The sequence below is a fragment of the Pinus tabuliformis genome, chromosome 7 (assembly GCF_031772625.1).
Source record: "Pinus tabuliformis cultivar Carrire ecotype Pingquan chromosome 7, CPIR1, whole genome shotgun sequence".
NCBI lineage: Eukaryota > Viridiplantae > Streptophyta > Pinopsida > Pinales > Pinaceae > Pinus > Pinus tabuliformis.
The window spans coordinates 599,984,966-600,012,396 of record NC_142293.1 but is presented as its reverse complement, the minus strand read 5'-3'; the positions used below and the strand labels follow the sequence as shown (position 1 = coordinate 600,012,396).

Here is a 27,431-nt window from a genome sequence, read left to right as displayed (position 1 = left end):
ACAGTGCAGATGCTCAAAGTAATGATGAGGAAACTGCTGCATTTCTTTCAAACATACCCAATCTCATCAGCCCTGAAGAAAATGCAATCCTCTGCAGACCCATAACGGAGAAGGAAATCATAAATGTTATTTGGGCCATGGAGGCGGACAAGGCACCGGGGCCCGATGGATTCACAATCCATTTCTTTAAAACATGTTGGCATATTATCAAGGCAGACCTGCAGAAAATGATAAGAGGATTTATGACAAAAGCCAAGATAGGTGGAGGAACCAACTCCACTTACCTAGCTTTAATCCCCAAAGACTCCAACCCTGAAACTTTTTCCAGATTTAGACCTATATCGCTGTGTAATGCGTCTTATAAAATTTTGGCCAAACTGTTAGCAAACAGAATTAAGCCACTGTTAAAAAGGGTGATCTCCAACTCCCAAAGTGGCTTTGTGGAAGGTAGACATATTCTGGATAATGTAATCCAGGTCCAAGAGACAATCCACTCCAGCAGACAGAGGAAAGAGAAAGGAATGGTGATAAAATTAGACATGGCAACTGCGTTTGATAGAGTAAACCGCAATTTCCTTAGCAAAGTACTTCTCACATTTGGCTTCTCACCCGTTTTTGTTCAACTCATCAAAGCCTGCATTGACAATCCATGGATCGCTCCCCTTGTTAACGGCCGTCCAACAAACTTCTTTCAAGCCAAGAGAGGCATAAGGCAGGGATGCCCTCTCTCCCCCTATCTGTACATTATTATGGCAGACTCATTAAGCCGAAAGCTCAATGCAGAAAAAGATGCAGGTATCTTACCGGGCCTCAAAACTACAATAGGAGCTGAGCCTTCGAATCATGCACTTTTTGCAGATGATTCACTCCTCCTAGGTGGAGCCTCCACAAGAATTGCTCGAGCATTTGACACTGTCCTTAGAAACTACTGCAGAGTCTCTGGAGCGGCAGTTAATGACAACAAGAGCGAAGTTTTTAGTTGGAATATTGATCAGCAAGAACTTGCAGGCATAACTTCTATTCTTGGGTTCAAAGGACAAATAGTCTGGGATAGATTCAATTACCTTGGCCTGCCCATTATATCTGGAATCAATAAAAGAGCTTTATGGAGCAGAATAATCTCAAAAATGAAAACCAAGATTGCAGCTTGGGGGGGTTACTGGTTGACTAAGGGTGGCAAAGTTATCTTGATCAAATCGGTGCTGTCAGCGTTCCCAATCTTTCAGGCTGCTTTCCTTTTGGCTCCTTGAAATGTCATGGAGTAGATCTCCAAACTACCCAGAGATTTTTTGTGGCAAGGAGGGAAAGGCAATGAAAACAGAATTCATCTGGTGAATTGGGATGTTGTAAAGAGAACGAAGGAGGAGTGGGGACTACAGATAAGAGATCCTCAGCTCGTGAACTTGGCCTTGGGAGGCAAAATCCTGTGGAAATTGATACACGATCCCACTCACCCTGTCAGCAACACATTGCGGTTAAAGTATGGAGTCAGCAAAGATCTCAGCAACGTAATCCACATGCCCACAGCCAATAGCACGCAACTCTGGAGTTTGTGTTGTAAAAGCAGTAAACATTTCATAAAACATCTGTATCGAATCCCTGGAAGCGGCAAACACATCAATCTATGGACGGACAGTATCATGAGGAACGCTCCCTTAGCAGATCATGCGGATATGTCAGAACTAAGATCCTGGTTGGAGCGAGCTGGAGTCAAAAGTCTCTATGAACTGTCGAAATGGAACCAGCGTGGGGAATGGGAGGGCTGGGATCTCCATGGAGTCCCGAACAGATTGAAGAATCAACAAACTCTGCTGGAAGATCGTTTGGAGGACGCTGCCCCTGTACATAGAGCCGCAAAAGATTGCTGGGGATGGGGTCAAACTGGAGTTTACTCCACAACTGCTGGCTATAGCGCTCTGCAGGGTTTAAGAAATAGCAATCATCCCCCAACTTTCTGGAAAAGCGTTTGGGATACATTTGCCACTCCAAAGGTAAATTTCTTTTGCTGGACTCTGATCCATAACAAAATTCTCACGGGAGATAATCTGGAGAAACGAAATATAACAGGACCTCATAGGTGTGCTATGTGCAATAACAACTCAGAAACAGTCCAGCATCTATTTATGGATTGCAGTGTAGCTAAAGAAGTTTGGGGGCTCATATTAATGGACTTGCAGACTCCTGTACCTTCCTTTAACTCTGCAGCTGATCTTTTTGCCTCTTGGAGGCACCATTACCCGCATCATATTCCCCAAAAATCTTTCTGGAGCAGAATTTGGGCAGCGATTCCCAAATACGTTTGCTGGCAGATTTGGTTGGCACGTAACCAGCAGATATTTAATGAGGTGAGACACACTCCGCTGCAAATAGCTGCAAAAGCTAAGGCCTTTCTGATGGAAGCAGCCCAGCAACAGTATATAAAAGAAGACTCCTTGCTTTTGCCAGAAGAAAAGATGTGGTTAGGCTCTCTAGTGCCTTATCCGAGCAGAAATTATCCTAAACCACAAAGTGACAAACAGGAATGGCGCTTAAGAGATAAAGAGGATTACTTTCAAAACTGGTGGAGGTTTAAAAAAATACCCACAGTCTTCTTTGATGGGGCGTCTAAAGGGAATCCAGGGACAGCTGGAGCTGGGGGAGTCATCTACTCTCCGAACGGTTACTCTAAAGACATCTTCTATTGGGGATTAGGCCAGAAGTCCAACAATCAAGCTGAGCTTCTAGGGCTTCTCAAAGCCTGCCAAATTGCAAGAGACAAAGGTGTGAAAAAGCTGCAAGCCTTCGGAGATTCAGAGCTAATAATAAAAAATTTAAACATGGGGGATCGATTCAACAATCCTAGCCTCAACAAAACGTTGGAAACACTGAAAAGAGTCCTTCAATACTTTGACAGCTGCAAATTTTATCATATTCTCAGAAATTTAAACAGTGAAGCGGACCAAATGGCAAACAAAGGCAGTGTTATCATGAAAGGGCTTATTTTTGTTAATGAAAATAGTTTTGTTCAAATGCCCTGAATTTTGTAATAGAGGAAAAGAGGCAGTGTCCAGAAATCTGCATTGTATTTGGGGACAGTTCGAAAAAGTCCCATTTGCTTCCAGATAAATAAAAATCATATAACCGTTTTAGTTAAAAAAAAAAATGATTGGAGTGAAAAGACATAACGGACAAATCATGCTTAGAAAAATTGGTTTTAGATTCATTGGCCCATTGGCAAGGCACACCTTAGACAAGTAAGACATTCCTGCTAAAAAGATAGGGCGCAACTTATACAAGTCAAGAGCCCTTGTTGATAGATAGGGTGCATTGTAGACTGTGGTAATGCACATTAAATTTGAAGCACTAAGAGAAGCTTGAAAAGGACAAGAAAAGAAAATTAAAGTTGTGGGAAACCTGATCTACAAACATGCACTTAACATGTTAAACAAGAGTGGCTTAGAAAACCCTGTTGACTTGGGTGCTTCTATTATGTGCAAATCCATAGAGTTAGGTAGCTCACTGGGGCTGTCATGAGCAATCAACTACCTTTGAGCACAAGTAGTTGTGGATTGCAACCATAGGGAACACTCCTCGAGTGTACATCATTGAGTACACGTTCTTTCAATGCACATCCACCAAATACACTTGGGTTTGTTGTTGGGCACTAACTGAGATGATTTGGGCATAATTGTGTGGACTTGAATGACTGAGGCACACTTGGTACAACTCCGTCAACCAAGTTAAGTTGGATGAAGTTAGTTTTAAAGGATTTTCCATTAATTATCTTACTCTGGGCATAACCAAATGCTACAATGACAAATTTCCATTATCAAGTAACCAACAACTTAAGTAGAAAATTGCTCTTCGTAATAGAGTTTTCTCAATTTTTTTAAATAATCTCCATCTACTATTTATTCTATTAAAAATAAATATTTTTATATTTAGTGATTTAATTTTTTAAAATCATTTTTCTACCTCAAATATTCCTTTAATGTATCTTTGTAGACAACATTCTTGAAGAAGTAAAGGAGTACAAGTACCTTGGGATTGATTTCAACAACAAACTCAATTGGGAGGACTGCAGAAAGAAGAGAATTTTAGGAGGGTGGAAAGCATTATATGCTCTTCAAAACAGATGTAGAGAGGCAGAGTTTGAAAAACGATTAAAGTGCTTTTTGGACTCCTAGTCTGCCCAGTGATGCTATATGGGTGTGAATTGTGGGCTCGCAGCACTCCCGTCTCAAAATGGAAACAAATTGAGAAAATCTAAAAACGCTTGATCATGAGCAACTTCAAAATAAAAAGTTTGGCACCTTATGAGATAATGTTGAGTGAAACAGGAGCAACTTCCATTGAAGCAATTGCTATGGTGCGGTTCATAAGATATCTAAAAAGAATTGAACAAATGAGAGTAGGTAGATGGCCTAATGTTATCTTCAATGAAGGCATCACTGAAAGAAAGAAAACATGGATGAAACAAAACTACACATGGATGCAAAAATGGAATATCTAACAAAGAATTGAACAAATGAGAGTAGGTAGATGGCCTAATGTTATCTTCACTGAAGGCATCAGTGAAAGAAAGAAAACATGGATGAAACAAAACTACACATGGATGCAAAAATGGAATATCTAACTCAATGCCTGTCCCACAAATAGCAAGGAACTAAAGAATTTTGTTATGGAAAAGTTTCGTAAAAAGGTATGGGGAAAAGAGTTGGGTAGAAAGAAGAAATACATTGAGGAATTCAACCCTATGTGTGATTTACAACAAAAAGAGTTCATTGGAGCTAGCATTTCATGGAGTGCAAAGGTTCTTATTGCTCAATTAAGGACCAACTCACATCAACTTTTGATGGTGGAAAAAACCTAAAGAAGCTTGAGAAGAACAGGTGTGTACATTTTGCACGTTTGGGGCTGTGGAATCGGAAAAACATTTCATTTTGGAATGTGATGCATAAAAAGCCTAAAGAAGCTTGAGAAGAACGGGTGTGTACATTTTGCACGTTTGGGGCTGTGGAATCGGAAAAACATTTCATTTTGGAATGTGATGCATTCAAAGACATCAGAGAAAGTTATGAGAACATGTTAACATCAGTTTTTTGGCATTGTCTTTTTAGTGAGGAGATTGTTGGTAGGTTGGATCAGCTCATCATCAATTTGAATCGGAAAACTGAATTGCAGAGAGCAAAAAACAAAGAACTAATGGTCTCATAAACTATTTTTAGTCTCGTAGACCTTAAAATATCATTTCATTTCATTTCCAACTAAACCATCTTTCTTTATTACACTATCCCATAAAGAAGAAACCATCTTTCTTTATTACACTTTGCAATAAAGAAAATATTAAATATACAATTCAATTTAACATATAAAATGCGCAATCCAAAGCATCGAAAGCCTATCCACAGTGAAGAACGGTAATCATGTGAATGATATCCAAACGGACTTCTACTTCCACCGGCGATGAGCATTAGTATGAAACTAAACCAAACGACTGCTTCGAGATTGTTATGAGAACTCATTTTTAAATTAAAAATGCCATTACAAGAATCGAAGTGATCCAGCACAGAAGCGATTAATTATTTCACTGGGCTTCATTAGGAGCGGTGAGGCAAGGGCAACGAGTATGGCAGTCAGTGTGGCAGCAATTCACAACGGTGCCTCCTTCAATCTTTTCTCCTCGCCCCCTGCAATTCCTCCTCCTTCCAACGCTAAAACCAACAATAATTATCGTTTTTCGACTCCCACTCTGCCCACTCTTCCTCCCCTCCTTCACAAGAAGCAGCAGCACCACAACCAGGAGCAGCAGGAGAATGGAAATTCAGGCACCCAATCTGTTTGATAATCCCGAAGAAGAAAAGGCAAAGCGCCAGGGCAAGAGCAAGAAAGTGTACAGATACATGGGCCACTATACAACCAAGCTAGGGGACGACCGAGGAGTCACAGTCGACAGCGACGGAACATCATACAGAGTAGAAGGGGCGCCATTCGAGTTCAAATTCAGCTACACCGAGACCCCTAAGGTGAAGCCTCTGGCCCTCAGAGAGCCACCCTTCGTTCCCTTCGGGCCGCCCACAGTAAACAGGCCATGGACTGGACGAGCGCCTCTTCCGAAGAGCAAGAAAATGCTTCCCGAGTTGGATTCCTTCAACCCTCCTCCGCCCGGCAAGAAGGGCGTGAAGTACGTCGAGGCGCCCGGCCCTTTTCTCATGGATAACGGCCCCAAATATGATGCCAGGACCCGAGATGAGATACTGGGGGAGCCTTTGTCGAGGAACGAGATTAACGAGCTCGTCGAGAAGTGCATTCAGGGAAATCGTCAAGTTAATCTTGGTATTCCTGCTAATTTATGTCTCCCCTTCCAGCCTACTTGTGTTTAGTCAGACATAGCACAGACCCTTCTAAACCCAATCTCGAGGTTTTGGCAAAACCGCAAGTTGTTTATGAGATTTATCTCGAATCTGGTTTACATGGGTTTGTGCTGATATCTATATTCAATGCATCCAATACATTATCTGAATTCAATTCACTGTCACACTATACACTTCACTGTCACACACAAATAGACACATGCACGAACAGTTGAAGAGTTTACATGGATGGCTCTTCACCCTCATTTGGGTTGTAGAATATATGTCAAGAATGAAAGTATCCTAAATTTTTAGAATATCCTGTCTCAATAGTCAATGCAAATATATTGTTCATAAGGAGCATTCTAAAGCCTGGTGCAAAGGGTGATTCATCAACCCTCAGTGTCCTCCTGATCATGTATTGAATATAAACGCTAACCCAGATCCTTCTAAACACAGTCCCAATTTCCATCTGAAGGTTGCGAAGCTCAAGCATGCATATCTTGAATTTACACAAATTTCCAACGTTACGACCATTAGAATTCGAGATGTACAACCTCACGTTTCACTCCCTTGATGTTGTACCAGCCAATCATTCCCACTATATATGGGTTTGGGCCAGCATACTTTCCTGGCTTACAGCTAGGGTCAGTCCATCATCTCAACCCAATTGAAATATATTCGTTGGTTTATGGATCTTAGGCTCAAGGAAGAAATGAAAGCTCAATTGCTGCATTTTTTATTTTTTAATCTTTTGGATTTTTAATTTTTTGATCTAAAAAGTTTAGGGTCAAATGCATCTCCGTGATTATTATTATGTACCCATGTTCTCACAATGGCTTGGGAGATTTGCACTGATAGCTTACCATTTTCCTCAGAGCAGTCTTGATGACCCTGGGCACTCTCCAAAACACCCTCCAAAAAGAATCCAACGAAGTCACTTGAAAGGAGGGGCGGCGAGTGAATGGCAAATTGCATTTCGTCTGCCTGTACTGGCCGCAAGGGCCCAAAAAGATGGTTACCCTACCCATAAAGGTGTCAAGATTATTAAAAATGTTAGTTGCAGGCACCATTGAGAAATTGTTTGTAACCCATTGGTGATGATCATCTAGAGCTGGTTGAGATCTTTTTGTGTGTCTTCTCTTGCACCAATAGAATAGTTGTCTTAGCTTAGAATGTAGTGGCACATTCTTTGAATCTTTTTTCCTTTTTTGTTTTTGAAACTGCTTAGAAAGCACACTGTCAACTTCTTTCAGCGTAATTGCCAGGTTTGTGGGATAACTATTCTGCTAAAATCTCCGAAGCTTGCATCCGGTTTCATCTCTTAGAAATTCATGCCGTTCAAGTCAAGTCAGGCAGACCATAATGAAAATGGACCCTTGGTAGACAAATGACTAAATAATCCATCAACTTCACCAATGAACCAAAACCACGGCCCATTTATAACTGTATGAAGTTGGCTATTATTTTAGTCTTGCATGAGAAAATAAAAGTATTAATGAGCTATTGATTGCTAAGTAGACAATATGATAAAACAATCCATTTGTACATATATTAGACTTTGCTTTGGAACAATGGGAAATAAGGGCAGTTAAGAAGATAGCAGCGAGAAAGGGAAAAATGTATCTCTGATCTATGCATGTTATCAACGATTAGAAGAGTGAACTTCAAAATGAGAATTTTGCTGACTGCTTGCAAGTCCGCAACTATCCTTGACCTTTCTTTCTTTCAATAAGAAACTTAAAACATTGAAACCTGAAGTGTGAAAACAAAGAACATTCTTCTCTCATATTTGCCTTTTGTATTGTGAACTGATTATCGAAAATATCAGAAAAATAGTTTTGTTTTCTTTACTTTTTGAAAATTATAAACCGAAATCTAATTATAACCGAATTTCTATATTAAAAGGTCCAAATCGGCAAAACTGAGTCAAACTAGCCTTAAATATCTTTTGTGACCTACTGCCATACTATCCTGAACAGGAAGTGAAATCACTCAGAATGTCCTCACTAGAACCAGATATGATACAATACAGAAAGACATGTTAATGGATCAATAGAACCAAACCCAATAAATCAGAATCCAGACTGTAAGCAAGGCTTTTATGTTAATTTCCAAACCCGCTATTCTTCATTGATAGCCTGTTCATTAGGGTCCAGGTAAATGCCTACTTCAGCATTGGCATCGTCTTTAATATTCCTGTCATGGTAGAGGTGCCTAATATTAAAATTCAGACCTCGTAAGAGAAGATTCCTTCACGATTTATTATGAATTTCAATTTCCCCTTGGTATTTTCTAGTATCAATTTCGAATCACCTTAGACAAGCAGTGTATAAATGCTCTTATTTCTGGCCAATTTGAGGTTTCTAATGAAGGCTCTAAACTTTGCCTCATTTGGAAGCCTGTCCTAAGCCTTCCATGAAAGTAAAGGAAGATTAACCGGTAATGTCATAAAGGTGACAACCAGCTTCGGTTGTGTTTGGATTTTCCTCATCCTACTATCAAATCTCGGTTTGGAAAGTATAAGAGGAATGATAGCTACTGGTGGGTCAAAGACTCTAGGTTCTGAAGGACCTATCTTTAACCTGCATCTAAAGAGGAGAAACAAATTCATTGTTGAATTTGTAGCTTGATTGGATCTATATATGTCTATCTTCATTTCCTTTCTTGTTGTAATGTCGTGTTTAACATTTTGACTAGGTCAAAATAAAATAAAAACAAAATTAAAATTAAAATAAAATTAAAACAAAAAATAAAATAAAAAACATAAAATTAATAATTATATTTATAATTATAATTAATAATTAAACCAGCCTAGATCCGTCTTAAACTCTAGATCTACCAAGTGCCGAGAGGAATCAAATCTCTTGAGATGCAAACCTCTTTTAGAGTGAAAGGAGATTTGTTCCCTCTCAGCAATTGGTAGATCCGGAGTTAAGATGCAAACCTCTTTTAGAGTGAAAGGAGATTTGTTCCCTCTCAGCAATTGGTAGATCCAGTGTTAAGATGGATCTAGGGTGGTCATAAATTTTTAATGCAAGTCTTTTTTTGTCTACCACATTCTCTTAATGTTAAACACTTCATTTCAAAATGGTCAAGGATAGACTTCACCATTTAGGTCTAGTAGATGGTTTCCATGTTATTTTCCACAAAATGACTATCAAGCATGTTTTCTGGGAGTGTAAATTTACAGAGTCTTGTAGAAATTGGTTGCATTTGACTGTGCCATTCTTTGTTGTCAACCCTCTTCGTTGGTTTGGGATCATTTTGGAAGACAGGTGGATAATTTGACTGTGAAACTGAGGAATATGGAACACTATAAGAGTTAGCAGGAATATCCTTTCATGGAAAAGTAGCTCTATGGCAGAGGAATATAAAGCGCCACAAGATTGATAGTAATCTCCTTTTTATGACAAAGGAATCTTGAGCTACTTTAATAGGCATGCTTCCCCTTTTCATTTAGGAGAGACTACTGCATTTAGAGCAGGATTGGCAGTTCAGATTTCAACTAGAATTGACATTTTTTATGGATGAAGATTCTCAATTGGGTTTAAGGCAGATATGGTGGCACTCCTTTCCTATGTAGCAGAGCTAATTGGTATAATCACAACCTGGCTCTCTGATTTGTATGCCTAGATGTACCTTTTTCTTGTGCAGTAACATAATATGAGATGCATTTTTCAAAACAGAAAAGGCCTTATTTTGGGCAAACATGACGAGCTCAAAGGGATTTTGTGTAATGATCTACAGAATATCATGCAAATGTGCCTACCTTTAAGACTGTGAGGACAAAGATATATCCATGTCCAGGATAAAACCTTCTGTGTCCTTGACTGCTAAAAGAATTTATGGATCTAATTCAGGTTCATGACAACCTTCTTTCAGGTCTCCTTGACAAAGTCATAGTGGGTAATCAAGTGCTCTAATTTTTTTTGACCTTTCATGATGGACAATGCCAAAATGTTTTGGTCAGTTTGTCAAAAATAAGTTTGTTTCCTTGCAGCAGAAGCCACTCACACACATGCACGAGCTCTTGGTTGACAAGAGCCATTACTCACACACATGCACGAGCTCTTGGTTGATAAGAGCCATTTCTAGATCTTGTCTTTCATTGTTGACCTCCACAAGCTGTACCTGCAACAGTTGGGCACCCCGAGGTACTTTGTAATCTCACAACAGAGACCCTAATTTCCAAATTTCAAAGTTCAAATTAATCTATTGAAGCCAGTAGTGACAGTAATATACATAGAAATAAGAGCATTGAGCAACCTGTATGCCTCCTCCAGGTTATTAACCAAAAGTCCTACTCTTCTAGGCTTTTCTACATGCCTGTCAATGAAATCAGTGTTCTTGGTTCATTGTCTGACAAATATTTCAGAAAATCGTTTTTTTCAGCTCATTTTCTTAGTCAACGAGAGTTAGATAATAATAAACCTTCTCTTGGCAATCAGAAAGCTGAAATTCTCTGGAAACTCAGTACTTGACTCAGGTACAAGAATGCAACCAACAAGGTACATTGTTCGGTAACCATGCTTCATTGTCAGTCATGAAGTCTGCTTTTTTCCTGATCTTTTTTATAGTTGTAGTTAACTGCCAGCCAATTCCTGTTCTAGGAACCTAAGCAACAAGCATAAAGACTTAGTTTCATTAGTTCATTCTGGGACAAGGGCTTCAGAAATTCAATCATTTCAGTTCACCGTCTCACTCAAAAGAGTCAAATAAGCCTTCTTTTGGCAATCAGAAATCTCAAAATGCTTGGCAAATACATTGCTTGATCGAGGTGAAGAAAACTGAAACAGGTGTTCAAAATTCAGTAGCTAAGCTTCTTTGTAAGCATCACATTTTCTTCCACTCTTTTGTGCACTTGTAATGTGTAATAGTTTTTTTTGCAGTTTAATAGTATTTTAAGCACAGGTCCTAAATTTCGTTTCCTCTTATTGCAGGAAGGGATGGATTGACACACAATATGTTAGAATTGATCCATACTCATTGGAGACGTCGACGGGTTTGTAAGATAAAATGCAAAGGTGTTCCAACAGTAGACATGGATAATGTTTGCTATCATCTGGAGGTTGGTATTTCTGTAACTTTAAAAATATGTTTATTTTGGAACTTGTCTTCAGTATCTGGCTCTTCTTTTACCTACGAGGAAATGAGCATAATGTTGTCTTTTTAAGGGGAGCAAACTGACAAATTTTCCTGGCAGAATTAGTAGAATATATAACTCTTCTCTAGCTATTAAAGACAATTGCAGAAAGACATGAACACATACTTATATGCATGCATATATGTATATGCACACACAGAAAGTACACAATGTGTTTTCTAGCATGCAAGATGTATATAATTTCCTTAGTAAGTTCTCTGCTTTTCTAAATTGAAGTGGCAGAACTGTTGTCTGCACTTTCCTTTATTTCCTGTAGTGCAACAACCTACAAAAGGCAAAAGACTTAGCAGAGAACAGCTCAATACTCCACACAGTTACAGGTTTTAACTCAGAAATAAACTCACATCAGTTCAGGGTAAAACTTGTTTTTATTGATGTTACAGTACAGGTCATCATCGTGTATCCTATCTCTAGTGCTCTCTCTTTCTATCTCTTCTTTATTTTAAAAAGGCTCCCTCTGCAGTTATTACAAATACATCCTATTTAGCTGCCTGTCTGTTCACATTCTGGAGCATGCCAACAGTCACGATGCCGTCTCTTCATCTTCTGTTTTTTCTGCACCGCTTCAACTTCTTGCCTCTTCACCTTTTTCTTCTCTACCACCCTTTCTCAAAAGTGTGTGGCTCCTGTCTCTATTTCTGCACAAGTTTTTGCTGCTTCACTTCAGTGCACATCTCTGTTCAGTCTTGTCTGCACACTTTCCTTCAGAATCAGTTCTGTCATGTTCTTTAGTTCTTTTTGGGCTTATTTCTACCAATGTTCCACCAAGGTTCCGGGACGAGGGGGCACGGGAGCGGTCTATGCAAAAGCTCCCTACCATTTTTTAGGAAACGTGGGGGAGCGTCAGGGTCTTAAAAATTTATAAATATAAAATATAATTTATTAATTGAGTCCACTATGACAATTTGGTTTGAATTGAAAAGCTGCAAAGCATGATCATTGATATGAATATCATTTGACATTATCCAAATTTTATAATATCATATAAAATAATAAATTTAAAATTCTAATTCAGCTTGGTCAAATTCTAATTTAGATTTTGGTCAGACAGAGGGAGAGCTTCAGCTTGATAAGGTAGCCACTGAATTCTGTGAAAAGGTAAATGAACAGATCAGGAACACTGCATTGGCAGTAGAAGGGGCAACTACAATGGGTTGTCCAGCTGTATTGGATCCAACAACTAGAAAGTTTGTTATATTATATATAATATAGATAGTACACCATATGCTGAAAGAAGAGTTTTAGTTCCAGGAGAGATGAGAAGATCACATGAAAGAGTTTCTGACAGTGTACTATCAAATGACATTGACTGCAGGATGACCATCTGCGAACCAACTTGGGTGACCAACGATGGCATGGATAATTTGTCTACCTTATTAGAGCAATGCCATGCAGTTCAAACTTCAAACTAGCAGTGTATTTCAGGGGTGAAAATAATTTTCAGACCTGAGAATTCAAGCTGAGCCACTGTGCTCTGTGTAAATTTTGTAACTGTATAAATTCATATATAACGACAGTTCCTGAGATTTCTTGTTGCCCATAGTATTTTGTCATGCTTGCAGTAAACGCATGTTAGTCTATAGTCCACCCAATTATTTCTCACATGACATAGGTGCTGCTTCCATAGTTTGTATGTCAAATGTCATGCAAATTAAAAACACAAACTGAATGTCTCATATTCTTTGCCTGTCACTCCAGTTATCTCCCCACTGTAATCCAGCCATCACTTGAGAAAAAAAGGAGAAGTTTTAAAAGGGAAAATTCATGTACGTGCTATATGGTCTAGCAAATTTCCATGATATTGACCCTCTAAAATAACGCTTGTTGAAACCAAAAGACAGCACAAGACGTTGTCCCCATACAGAACATGAGTAGCTTTGTACCACCTTAGGTCTATTAAATCATAAACTATAAGCAAGGCAATTTTTGTGGGAGCGTGGGGAAACATCCCCTCAGGGAAGGGAAACGTTTCCCTGGCACGTCCCCCCGAGTTTCCTCCATTTTGGGAGCGTGGAGAAACGTCCCCTACTCGTCCCCAAGTCCCCGGAGCGCGGGGGAGCGAGGAAACTAGACCCCTAGGGGGGGGCGAGTCCCCGTGGAACACTGATTTCTACACATGCTGTCCACATGTGCACTTTCACTGAGTATTTCCCACTTCATCTCCAGTATTTCCCACTGCACCCTTCCATTCTGACTCCCCCCTGCTACTGTGGTCACTTCTTTCTTTAGCGACCTTCCATGCAACCTTTGCTTTCTGCTCCCATGTGCTTCTGCATCACAGATTATTAAATGATAAGAGTATAGTTGAGTGAAACATCCATTGATTTGTTTGATCAAGTTTTCATGGTATTCCATATTGCTTTTTAAGCCTCTGGCCATTGGTATACTTTTTTCTTTCACTGGGAAGAAAGTGGGGCGGGGGGAAGTGGGGGTGGGTGTTCTCGATTTTAATTTTTTGAGTGTCTAGCCTAGGATGTCTGCAATGGTGTATATAGATACTTTCATCTGTGTGTATTCTGTGTGTTTTTGTGTGCCCACACACATGTAGGTAATTACAAGCAAATGTTAAAGTATCTTATTATCCACTTAAACTGATTTGGCTTGTTGGACATGTGTTAATTCCCTTTGATGACGGAGGGAAACCAACTCTGAGAGGTCAAACATCTTCCCTCACACACAGAGACAAGTGCTTTATACTCTAAAAGGTTTTAACCTAGGCTCTTTGCATGGCAGAGCCCTGTCCCAAGCACAAATGTTTAATTAATTAGTTGAGATTCATCCAATGCCATCTTCAAATGAGATTAAGAGCACTGCTCTATGGATAGTGGAAGAACTCATTTCTAGGAGTGGCCTTTGCACTCCCACTTTGTACATAACACACATGTACTTAGCAATCCTATTGAGTTATTTGTGGTTATTTGTTGGACATTAATGAAATTGTCTTATCTTAGTGGAAGAACTCATTTCTTGCAGTGCTCTATGGATAGTGGAAGAACTCATTTCTAGGAGTGGCCTTTGCACTCCCATAACACACATGTACTTAGCAGTCTTATTGACTTATTTGTGGTTATTTGTTGCACATTAATGAAATTGCCTTATCTTATATATAGTTGTTGCCTTTAAGCCAATAAGTCATTGATGGTTACAGACTGGTCTAGCCCTACCAGCTCTTGAACTGGACCAGGAGGCTGGTTCACAACCAGCTCACACCAACTCAAACTGTTGGAACCATAGTTGCAGGAACCGTCCCCCCCCAAGGATCAGGAGGCGGAACCGCGTCCCGTACGGATCCGCCACCAATCCTCCGGCGGAATCGCGGATTAGAAAATCGGATCTGCGGGGGCCAGATCCGCGATTTTGGCTGCTCGATCCACGGATCCAGAAAGGATCGACTGCGGATCTGTGGAGGTTCGGGCATGTATCTGTTGCGGATCATGACTGGATCCGAGAGAAGGTGGATGGTTCACACGGTTCTGCGGGGCTTTTTTGTTTTTTGTTTTTTTTTTTTTTAAATTTCGAACTGTTATATGAGGAACTATGCTTTCTGAATACTCCCAAGGTGCCACTTGATGCTCTCTAGAAGCTTATTAGATGATCCCTAATGGTAATGTTAAATTCTTAAAGTAAAATGATAGAAATGAAAGATAAAGGAGAATGTCACTTTTACTTAAATTTTTAACATTACCATAAATGACTCAAGATGTTTGAGAGTGGTTCCAACCTCATCAGACTTCATATGGAGAAAATAGAATTTCATATCTCATTCAAAATTCAGCAAACTTAACAGTTTTCATGGTCAATGAGATTGTGGTGTTTCATTGGATTATATCATGTATGAGGGCATGTGATTGGCATTTAATCAAGAGCACCGAGCCTATATGTACCCCATTGTTGGTGTTGTTGATTGTTGAACTTCTTTGTCATGGAGTTAGCAAAAATCATTGATCAAGCATGTTAAGCTTTCTCTACCATAAAAGAAGGCTAGGATTAGGCGGTTTGATCAAAATTGGGCAATGTTGACTAATATCACTAGAGAATCGAAGTAAAGGCAAAGGCTAGACAAGAGAAGAGGACTCTAGATTCTAGATGGTTGATTCATCTAGATGGTTGATGTTAGAATAATTAATCATTGATGTACAATGGATGCCATATCTATCTTGATTTATGTAAAAATATGCATGTAAACATGTTTTCTACAACTAATTTGGTATTTTGGATGTTTTTGTTAATATAAATGCAAAAAAATATAAAAAAATTATATATATAGTAGATGCTTCCGAGACGCTTCGCTTCCTAGATTTTTGGGAAATGGCGCTTCCGCGTCCCCGCTTCGTCTCTGTTTCGTGCAACATTGGTTGGAACCAGTTGTGGTTCTAGGGAAGAAAAATGAAAAAGTGAAGGGAAAAACTAGGTTGAACAATATGGGGAAACGGGTATACACACACACACACACACACACATATATATCATTTCCTTGTTTCCAAATTTTTGAGTGGTCATGTTTCCAACACATTTTCTTCTTGAAAATTCATGCCCGTTTCCCCATATTGTGACTGTTACAAATTTTTGAGGAGTCTTGTTTCCTGCATGTTTCCTTTTTCATATTGTATACCTGTTTCCCCATATTGTGGAACTTAGGCCCCCCTTCCCTCCCCCCTCACACACACACACGCGTGCATATATAATATTCTATTTTATAAATAGCGCATTATATTGAAACTTCAAAAGAAATCATCATGAATAAATGAGCAAGAACATTTAAATGACAAATATAGTGGCAAGCAGTCTTCCACCATTGCTTATATTGGGATCCTCATCATTAGTATCATCCTCTGCCTCCTTGTCTAGCCTTGGCCCCTTGATCCTCTAGGGACATCAGTTAACAACATCCAATTTTGATGAAAATGTCCTAATCCAAACCTTAAAATATGGTAGAAAAAGCTTAACATGCCTAATCAATGGTTCCAGCGTGAGTGAAGGGTACATTATTGTTAAGGCTATGATAGACGAGTTCAATAATAAGTGCCACCAACATCGGGGTACACAAAGGGCTTGGTGCTTTTGTTTAAATACCAATCCCAGACCCCCCCATGCATGATAGAATCCAATGAAAATGCTACAATCCTGCCAATCCTGCCATCCTGCAAACTGTTAGGTCAGCTGAGTTTGAATGGGATATGGAATTTTTACTTTCTCCATAAGAAGCTTGATGAGGTTGGAACCACTCTCAAACATCCTGAAACAATTAATGATAATTTTAGAAATTTAAGTAAAATGATAGAAGAGTAAAAATAAAGGAAATGTCCAAATGAAAATGTTGCAATCCTGCCAATCCTGAAATTCTGAAAACTGTTAGGTCTGCTGAGTTTTAGTTGGGATATGAAATTTTTACTTTCTCCATATGAACTCTGATGAGGTTGGAACCACTATCAAACTTCCTGAAACAATTAATGATAATTTTAAAAATTTAAGTAAAAGGATAGAAAAGTAAAGATAAAGGAAATGTCAAGGAAAGATAAAGGAAATGTCAAATAAACATAAAGGAAATGTCAACCTGGGAAAGGAAAGAGAAATGATTTGAACATTGCAATTAATTGCCATCAATTTTGGTAGAGCCCAGTGAAAAACTGAGTAAAAAATCAGCTAAACCTTTTTGGAAAATTGTTGTACAGATGTTGGTATGGCTGGGAAATCTGTTTCCAACTTTCCAGCTGTGCTAAGCTCATTTTGTACTGATGGGATGCATTTGTATGATTGGAAACATATTTCAAGACCATATCATGCGTTTTCCATTTCCTGCAAGAGTGTATAGTATGAGGCCTTGTACGATCTGCAACTTGGGGAGAAATACAAAAAAAACCCTCTCTCCCAAACCCTAAAAACTAGCAAATTTCATATATTTTGTGTCCACTGGTTTGGATTTACATTTATGTACATGAATATACATTTTTTATTATTAAATTTTGTATGTTCTATTTATTTTCAGTAAACTGATTCTGTACCAGTCTGACCTTCTGCTGGTTCCTGTTCGGATAAATTTGAATTACACTATAAGATACAATTGTTAAGCCATTTCTCATGATGATTGAATCCCCTAGGAATGTCACAGCCATACACCATTGTAAGTATTTGTGAATCAGAATCGATTGCATAATGTTACCCCTCAAAATTCATGTGCATTTTGAGGATTTTCTCCAGCAGTTCAGTAATGGAGAGGTGCAATTTGTGAGGGGTGCTATGTGACTTAGAAGTGCCTTTGTAGGGGCTTTCCAGCTATCCCCAAGAACATCAAAACCATCATCATCAGCAACTGTTTCTTAGTGGATGGGATCACTTTCAGATCATACTTAACATAATGTTGGACTGAGAAGCAAAGTACCTAATGAGGCCCTTCAAGGTGTTACGTCTATCTAATGTTATTGTTATTAGGGTGACTTTTGGACTGTTCAAGATAGCCTGGAATATGCATTGAATGGGTCTAGAAATACGATTGCATCGATAGAATTCTTTTTCAAAGGCAGATTTGTACTAACCGAACATATGGGAGAACACCTTATCATGAGCTAACATAAACAAGCTTCCTTCACTGGCTTATTGTTAAATTTAGGTATGTTCTATGCTAGAGCAATTTATTTCAATTTTCACAGTTAGGTCAATACCTTTTCCAAATTAGCAATCACATCAGCATTAAAGTAAACTGCAGATAGAACATAAATATAAATCGCAAAAGACAAGCCAAGACAAGAGAACACAAGATGTGGCGCTAGCCAGGGAAAAATCCCAGTGTGGGGAAACCCTTGATCAATTCTTTTTATATGTTCTTCAATAGTTCAGCAGAGAGAGAGAGTACATATACATCAAAAGTCAACATATTGACTTATCTAAATAAGAGCAGAGATCTTCTCTACGAAGATAGCATATGAGGTAGCTGATCTGAGCTGAGTAGAAGGCATACTGCTTCCACTGATCCAAGGTGACTCCATCACCATGCTGCTCCTCACTGTGCTGCACCTCACTGTGCTGCACTCAATCATCATGCTGGACCTCATTACCATGCTGCACACATCATACTGCTGCATCATCAAGCTGTACCTTATCATCATACTGCACCCACCAGTGCTGCCTCATACTGAACCTCACTGTGCCCATCATGCTGCATCTCATTGTAGCATTTATTTATCAATGCTGCACTACACTTCATCATGATGCCCATCATTATCTATTTGCTGCATTAACAGCAGATAGGGCAGCCTTCATTATGTCAAGACAGTCCTATCTAACGGTCATCAAATCCTTGACTGTGGTGTCATGGCCTGCGGCCTGACACACAGTCTTCCTGTAGCTTCTAGGCAGCACAAATATGATCCTTGATCCTCCAATGATACCTCAACGGATCTGATCCTAAGCTCCCCTAATTCTGCCCTCCTAAATAGCCTCACTGTCTTCCTGAAATAGCTTCAGAGCAGCCTTATTTCTCCACGCTGAATACTCCTTCTAGCTGTTGCTGTCACGCTGTTCCTTTAGGGCAGATTCAGGCCTAATGTATGGACTTGTCACCCTCAAACAGTAGCTGTACCTTCCAGCAAACCCTCCTTGTCTCGGCCTCCTCCAATCAGTCATACTGTCCTCTAAACAGACCCCTGAAATAGCCCTCAAATGTCCATGCTGTCCAGTCCTTTCCTTGCTGCAGCTAGGGCTTCCTTTTGGACAGCGAAATAGGGTCTTTAGACTGTGGATGGATGACCTTGGATTAGGTCTCTCTAGACTGCGAATAGGGCTTTCTTTAGGCAGCGGATTAGGGCAGGTTTGGGCAGCGTATAGGAGCCTCTTTAGGCTGCGTATATAAGCTCCTCTAAACGTGGATAGATCTCCCTTCAATGATCTGTCTTTTGCTGCGGCTAGGAGCCTCTTTTGACTGCGGTTAGGGCATCCCTTTTTGCTGCGTCCAAGGGCTGTCTCAAACCCTTTCAAAACAACGTATAGGATTAGGGCATGGCTGCATTCAGCTAGGGCATGATAACACCTGTGGCTAGGGCATGATAGGACTGCATTAGGGTCAACTGTTAGGCCTCCTTCACCGTGCTAGATCTCCCTTCTTGGACTGCGGCTAGGGCATCATCCTCTAGGACTGCGTTTAGGGCATCATCTTCTAGGACTGCGTTTTTCCCTTAGAGATTCTTCTTTCCACTAAAACCCAAAACAAGTGGAGAAGAAGAAATCTCAAGAGAGTTGTGTGTACAAATGACTTGCAAGGCACTTGTATTTATACCAAAATGTGGAGCACAAGTGGGGGCAGTTTAGTTGCTGGCCGACCTTGACGAATTGTCCCATAACACAAATAAATTCATATCTCCATGAATACTTATCGGAATCGGATGAATCCTACACCTCTCGATGAGAGGGATCCAAGAAATATCAACTGCCATTAATAAGACGACCCACATGGAGTTTGGCCCTAGTTGCCAAATTTAACACTCCCTCTCAACTACGGAGAACTCCATCCGCTGATCCATATTTCTGACTGTACTATCTCTGCCATCAATGCCCTGCGCTGCTCTGTTGAGCTCTGCTCTTCTTTGCTGAGCTCTACTCTGTTGAACCATGAAGAAGAAGAATTGATTGAGAATGTCTCATACCATTCTCTACTGACCCGAAGTCAGTTTCATCTGAAGAGAGTGTGTCATATCACTCTTACTGACCCGAAGTCAGTTTTATTGGTCCCAGATCAATATCACAAGAGAGTGTCTCAAACCACTCATATTGATCTCAGATCAATGGAGGCCATCCTAGCATAGGGAGTACGGTAGATGCAACGATGCGTCCATCGATAGTACTACTATGGTCCCTAACCCCATTTTCCTGCTCATTGATCAGACGAGAGGTACTTCCCATGAGTCCCTGACTGCATGGGTAGGATGTATCGACAGGAGAACGAATCATCTTGTCCATTGGTTGCCAGATGAGAACTAATCATCCTGGCCCACAGGAGAACTAATCATCCTAGCTCACAGTTGCCACGGGAGAACTAATCATCCCGACCCATAGGAGAACTAATCATCCTGTTCCACAGTTGCCACGGGAGAACTAATCATCCCGGCCCATAGGAGAATTAATCATCCTGTTCCACAGTTGCCATGGGGTATCACAGGAGAAGGTTGAACCTGTCATCCTGTACATAGCGCACCACCAGGGAAGGGTGAGTCGCCCTGTGGTCGTATGTTGCTCCAGTAAGTACCCCAAGCCCTCCAGAGCTCCCAGAGCTCAATGCATGCAACATGCAGGACCCTTATAAGAAGGTCTCTCAACGACTCCAAGTCGTTCGGGAAAGTCACAAATTTGACCTTTCCCCAGGGCTTTGACAAAATGTCTACAACTTGTACATCAGTCTCAATGCGATGGAGCCTCCTCGCTCATCGACTTACCATATCCCAGATAAGGCAGTATCTGATGTCTATCTGCTGGAGCAATCATCGAATACGGGATTCTTCAATAATCGAATTCCCCCTCTGGTTGTCACAAAGAATCACAATGGTATTCATCATGTGTACAAATAGCTCACTTAAGAGCTTCCGCAACCAGGTAGCTTCACACGAGATCATACTCATAGTTATGTATTCGGTCTCGGCGGTGCTTATAGCAACTGACTTCTGCTTCCTGCTCATCCATGATATTGAAGCAGAATCCAAAGAGAACCAGCACTGAGAAGTGCTCTAGTGATCCTCCACACTGCCTGCCCAGTCAGCGTTCGAATAATCATGCAGTTTCATATTTCTGGCAGTGTATCTCAATCCATGAGAGATTGTGCCCCGAAGATATCTCAGAAGATTCTTGGCACCAATCCAGTGAGGTTCAACCAAATATGAGCTCACCATGCTAATTGCAAAACATATATCTGGACGGAAGTTCACCAAGAACATCAATGCAAATGAGTTTATGAAACTTAGAGGCATTTCCCAAATCTGGTCCGTCATCACCACCATATAACTTCTGAAAGTTAAGATCCTCGAGGTAGTCATTGGCTTGCAGTTTACCATTCCACATCCGGAATCCAACTCCCTCTTACTTCTGCAAGTGAGAGGGTCTGCACCTGTCAGAAATAGGTCGTCCTCAGAAGGTGCTGGTATGAGAGGTCTATCATCCACAACCTTCGAGCAATGGTTTGGATCGGTTTCACTCCTAGTGAATCTCAGCTTCATCAGACAGCTATCAATCCTCTCATACTATGTCCGAGGTGTTTTGCTTCAAGCCATAGAGGGCTTTCTTCCACTTGTATACATGAGATTCCCGATCATGAATCTCAAACTCCTTGGGTTGTTCCAAACTTGTGGACCTGCTACATGAGGGGAATGGTCCCCTTGTGAGATTTTCCTTTGATACATCTTAGACATGTACCTTCATGCTCCTTTTGAATTCAGGCATCCCTATCATCATCTTTCCATCGATGAATGCCACCCTAAAACCTTTGACTTCCATTGCTGAAATGGACCATAGGTTCTTCTTGCGATCAGGTACATAAAAGAGATTCTGTAAATGGATCTAGTTACCCTCATTCAATTGAAGGGTAACATTCCCTACACCCTTTCTGGGATAGGTGGCATCGGCTCCAAGTATAATCCCACGATTGTTTCCATCTCTACTAAATTAGAGAGATCACCCTTCTATCTGATGAAGTGCCTTGAAGCACTACAATCAATAAGCCAGATTCTCAAAGAATCTGAAGGAGAGGGCCAATACAAGATAACAGTTCTTTATCTTATCAGAAACAACATTTGATTCTTCATACCTGGGGTTCTTTGCTTTCTTTGAAGAGTCGGTCGTTTCCTTGATGACCTGCATTACCTATCATTCCTTCGATCATTGAAGATGTTCCTGGAATGATTGTTATCTTCATCAAGAGATGTGTCCCTGCCATTTAGACACTCTTTCGCATAATGGCCAAACTTATTACAAACAAGGCATCTGTCTTTCTTTCCACCCTTAGATTCGGACTTCCCAATGAAGTGGTCTTTAGGTAGGCCATCAGAAGCTTCTGCTGCGCCATTCTGATAATATTCTCTGCTTCGACTTCACCCTTAGCGAATTTGAAGAGGGATGAGGAATCCATTGATCCTTTTGTCCTTTCCCAACTGTCTTCGGTGATTGCTCTTTCACTCTTGCTTGGGCTTTGTCTTCACCTTAACTCTGATACCATGTTAAATTTAGGTATGTTCTATGCCAGAGCAATTTATTTCAATTTTCACAGTTAGCTCAATATCTTTTCCAGATTATCAATCACATCAGCATTAAACTGCAGATAGAACATAAAAATAAATCGCAGAAGACAAGCCAGGACAAGAGGACACAAGATGTGGCGCTAGCCAGGTAAAAACCCCAATGTGGGGAAACCCTTGATCAATTCTTCTTATATGTTTTTCAATAGTTCAGCAGAGAGAGAGAGAGAGTACATATACATCAGAAGTCAACATATTGACTTATCTAAATAAGAGCAGAGATCTTCTCTACGAAGATAGCATATGAGGTAGTTGATCTGAGCTGAGTAGAACGCATACTGCTTCCACTGATCCAAGGTGACTCTATCACCATGCTGCTCCTCACTGTGCTGCACTCAATCATCATGCTGGACCTCATTACCATGCTGCACACATCATACTGCTGCATCATCAAGCTGTACCTTATCATCATACTGCATCCACCAGTGCTGCCTCATACTGAACCTCACTGGGCCCATCATGCTGCATCTCATTGTAGCATTTATTTATCAATGCTGCACTACACTTCATCATGATGCCCATCATTATCTATTTGATGCATTAACAGCAGATAGGGCAGCCTTCATTATGTCAAGACAGTCCTATCTAACGGTCATCAAATCCTTGACTGTGGTGTCATGGCTTACGGCCTGACACACAGTTTTCCTATAGCTTCTAGTCAGCACAAATATGATCCTTGATCCTCCAATGATACCTCAACAGATCTGATCCTAAGCTCCCCTAATTCTGCCCTCCTAAATAGCCGCACTGTCTTCCTGAAATAGCTTCAGAGCAGCCTTATTTCTCCACGCTGAATACTCCTCCTAGCTGTTGCTGTCACGCTGTTCCTTTAGGGCAGATTCAGGCCTAATGTATGGACTTGTCACTCTCAAACAGTAGCTGTACCATCCAGCAAAACCTCCTTGTCTCAGCCTCCTCCAATCAGTCATACTGTCCTCTAAACAGACCCCTGAAATAGCCCTCAAATGTCCACGCTGTCCAGTCCTTTCCTTGCTGCAGCTAGGGCTTCCTTTTGGACAGCGAAATAGGGTCTTTAGACTGTGGATGGATGACCTTGGATTAGGTCTCTCTAGACTGCGAATAGGGCTTTCTTTAGGCAACGGATTAGGGCAGGTTTGGGCAGCGTATAGGAGCCTCTTTAGGCTGCGTATATAAGCTCCTCTAAACATGGATAGATCTCCCTTCAATGATCTGTCTTTTGCTGCGGCTAGGAGCCTCTTTTGACTGCGGTTAGGGCATCCCTTTTTGCTTCGTCCAAGGGCTGTCTCAAACCCTTTCAAAACAACGTATAGGATTAGGGCATGGCTGCGTTCAGCTAGGGCATGATAACACCTGCGGCTAGGGCATGATAGGACTGCATTAGGGTCAACTGTTATGCCTCCTTCACCGTGCTAGATCTCCCTTCTTGGACTGCGGCTAGACCACCTTCTGCGGCTAGGGCATCATCCTCTAGCACTGCGTTTAGGGCATCATCTTCTAGGACTGCGTTATTCCCTTAGAGATTCTTCTTTTCACTAAAACCCAAAACAAGTGGAGAAGAAGAAATCTCAAGAGGGTTGTGTGTAGAAATGACTTGCAAGGCACTTGTATTTATGCCAAAATGTGGAGCACAAGTGGGGGCAGTTTAGTTGCTGGCCGACCTTGACGAATTGTCCCATAACACAAATAAATTCATATCTCCATGAATACTTATCGGAATCGGATGAATCCTACACCTCTCGATGAGAGGGATCCAAGAAATATCAACTGCCATTAATAAGATGACCCACATGGAGTTTGGCCCTAGTTGCCAAATTTAACACTTATTGATTTAGAAGCAGTGTTAAATCAGCAGGAAAGGAAATCTGTTGATAATTGCTAGATATGATAAGATAATTATGTTAATGTGTGATGAATGACCACAAAAGTAGGTTAATGGGACTGAAGAGTACAACCAGTATGAATACAATGTGCGAGTGCAAGTGCAGCTCCGAGAGGAAAGGTCAATAAGCGCTGCCGTTATTTCTGGAAAAGTATTGGATTTTGTTTTTCATTCAGCATTATGTTTGTACTATTGTTGAATGGGCACTTCCATGAGTCTTAGAAGGCTGTTCCAAAGTTCTACAAGTACAAAACAAAGCAGGAGTGTCTTGCTGGCTGAAATAAATAGGAGTCTATTTGCTTTCCCAGCACTTTTCGACCAAGTTCAGGCACCCATATGCAGACTTATCAGCTCACTTCATCTCTGGGACAGATCTTGTTTCAGCGTGGAGGACGGCTAGGAACTTTTATGAATGGATGGTTTCAGCTGTTGCTTGGTGCTATGCTTTAGCAGGGGATGTGTTCAAAGCTACGCTACAGAGGCACCACTCAGAAGAGATGTGGGAAGGAAACCTTAAATCTGTTGATGAATGCAAGATAAGATAAGATAATTATATTAATGTCTGACTAATGACTACAAAAGTAGCTCAATGTGATTGAAAAGTACAACCAGTATGAATACAATGTGGGAGTGCAATCACAGCTCCTAGAGAAAGGTGAATAAGTGCTGCTGATATTTCTGGAAAAGCAGTGGATTTTGTATTTCATTCAGCATTCCTTTCATACTATAGTTGAATGGGCAGTTCCATGAGTCTTAGAACTTAGAAGGCTATTCCAGAGTTCTATAAGTAGAAAAAAAAGCGGGACAGTCTTGCTGGTTGAAATAAATAGGAGTATTTTTGCATTCCCAGCACATTTGGACCAAGTTCATGCACCCTTATGCAGACTTATCAGCTCACTTCAGCTCTGAGACAGATCTTGTTTCAGCTTGGAGGATGGCTAGGAACTTTGATGAATGGATGGTTTAAGATGTTACTTGGTGCAATGTTTTAGCAGGGGATGTGTTCAAAGCTACGCTATGGAGGCACTGCTCAAAAGAGATGTCATTGCTCAGAATAATACTTAAATGTTTAACTTAGTGAGAGAATCTGTGTCAAATACAATTCATTTATGTAGCCATCTGATTTTGGTTGAGCTTGTCTTGTATTGTAAGGAACTTGCACTTGGGATGATGTTAATGCCCATATCCTGTATATGCTTACTAGGTGATTGCTGCTGTAGGTAATTCAGTTGATGGGGTTGTTACCTGCATTTAAGAAATGTACCAAGGAAATGACATGTAAGTCTTTATTGGAATTGGACATAGGACACTCGTGAAAATTCCTTGAAATGTAGCAACTGGAATTTATTTTTCTAATTGATTAATTATGCAGTTTATTTTGTTACCGAAAAATAACTAATAAATCACACTGCAATTTCTTCACCATAAAAATACTGCGGAAAATAAAAATAGGAACTGAGAAAATTAGAGCACACACAATAAATTTGATACCGTTATTTTTGGACAAAAATCCACTGAAAAACCCAATGTGGGAAATCCAGTGTAACATATGAGGGTTTATTATTATTCTTCAACAACAATAATTCTAATTACAAATCTGGATACCAAACTAGCAATCCCCTCCAAAGAAATCACTGGAAAAATTATTAAAGGAATTTTTCCCTTCCCCACAAGCAATCCGGCAACAATCTGCTCACTGAAGCTGGCCCCGGAATACCCCATGCGCAGGCCTTTGCGCTGCCTATGCACAACCTGTAACTTGCACTACCCAGAACTGCCTCTGAATCAGGCGTCCTGCTTGTCGCTGCCTCTGGAAGCGATTCTACGATCCATTGGAAAATTATCCTGACTTCTAGCACTTGAATGTAGCAGTGATTGTAGAAAGAAAGTAACTCTTGGTTACTTCATGGAAAGCATAAGTGGTACTTATTGGTAGAAGAAAGTCATCTAACATGATAAAAGATAGAAAGTTTTCACCATGCATCATCATCATTACGAAGGAGCATTTGCAGGATGAGGATAAACAAGATCCTCCATTGGAATCTTCATTAGAAGGTTCACCTCTCTTGGAAAAAGCGTCTCACTGATCACTTCACCTTGTGTGGAATCCATTGTTTAGAAGGATGATGGTATGATGACAAAGGAGTGCAACATGTCAAGATGGTTGAAGTACTTTCAATCAAGGAAAGGAAGCTGCCGAAGGAAGTCTAGATGACCAAAAGGAGAAAAGAGGTATGCATATATTTGATAGATTAAGTCATGTCATCATATAGTTGCAGATAGCATGGGTAAATGCTCTACCTCATGAGCATGATCAAAGAAAAGGGATCTCTTCCTTTGGAAAGATGCATGAAGGCATGGTTCACATATTGACAAGATGAAATCAACATAATATGTCCTCATATGGAATATGAGGTAGTTGATAAAGATGAAAGAACTATGGATGGAAGTTCCTGGGAAGCAATATGTGAAGAAAGAAAGAAGAGATCATGAAAGATGCAACTATAGTCATGTAAGAAAATATAAGAAATCAACATTCAATGACTAGAAGAATTGGCTGTGACATCTCCATAAAGAAGGTATGAAGACTCTTATATGGCCTGTAAAGAAAGTAGACCCTTGACATATCAAGTCTTGGAGATGTGTTTATGAATGTGCAGGATGTTGATGTTGCAAGCAAGCAAATGTCATGACGAAAGGCCATCACAAAAGGTAACTCGGATTTGGTGTTCATTTCTAATTTTTGAACAACATTTGGATGGGTTGATACAGGGCTACCGAAAGAGAGTTGTAGGTGTCAC

General features: G+C 40.3%; 1 protein-coding gene across 1 annotated transcript in view; it reads left to right on the top strand.

Annotated features, from left to right (window-relative positions):
* The first annotated feature begins 5,396 nt into the window (after positions 1-5,396).
* Positions 5,397-27,431, top strand: part of LOC149248866 (uncharacterized) — an 89,689-nt gene continuing 67,654 nt past the window's right edge. The window contains exons 1-2 of the mRNA XM_089458572.1: positions 5,397-6,315; positions 11,276-11,403. Of these exons, the coding sequence (XP_089314698.1) occupies positions 5,796-6,315; positions 11,276-11,403 (648 nt within the window). The 5' untranslated portion in view covers positions 5,397-5,795. The remainder of the gene's footprint in view (positions 6,316-11,275; positions 11,404-27,431) is intronic.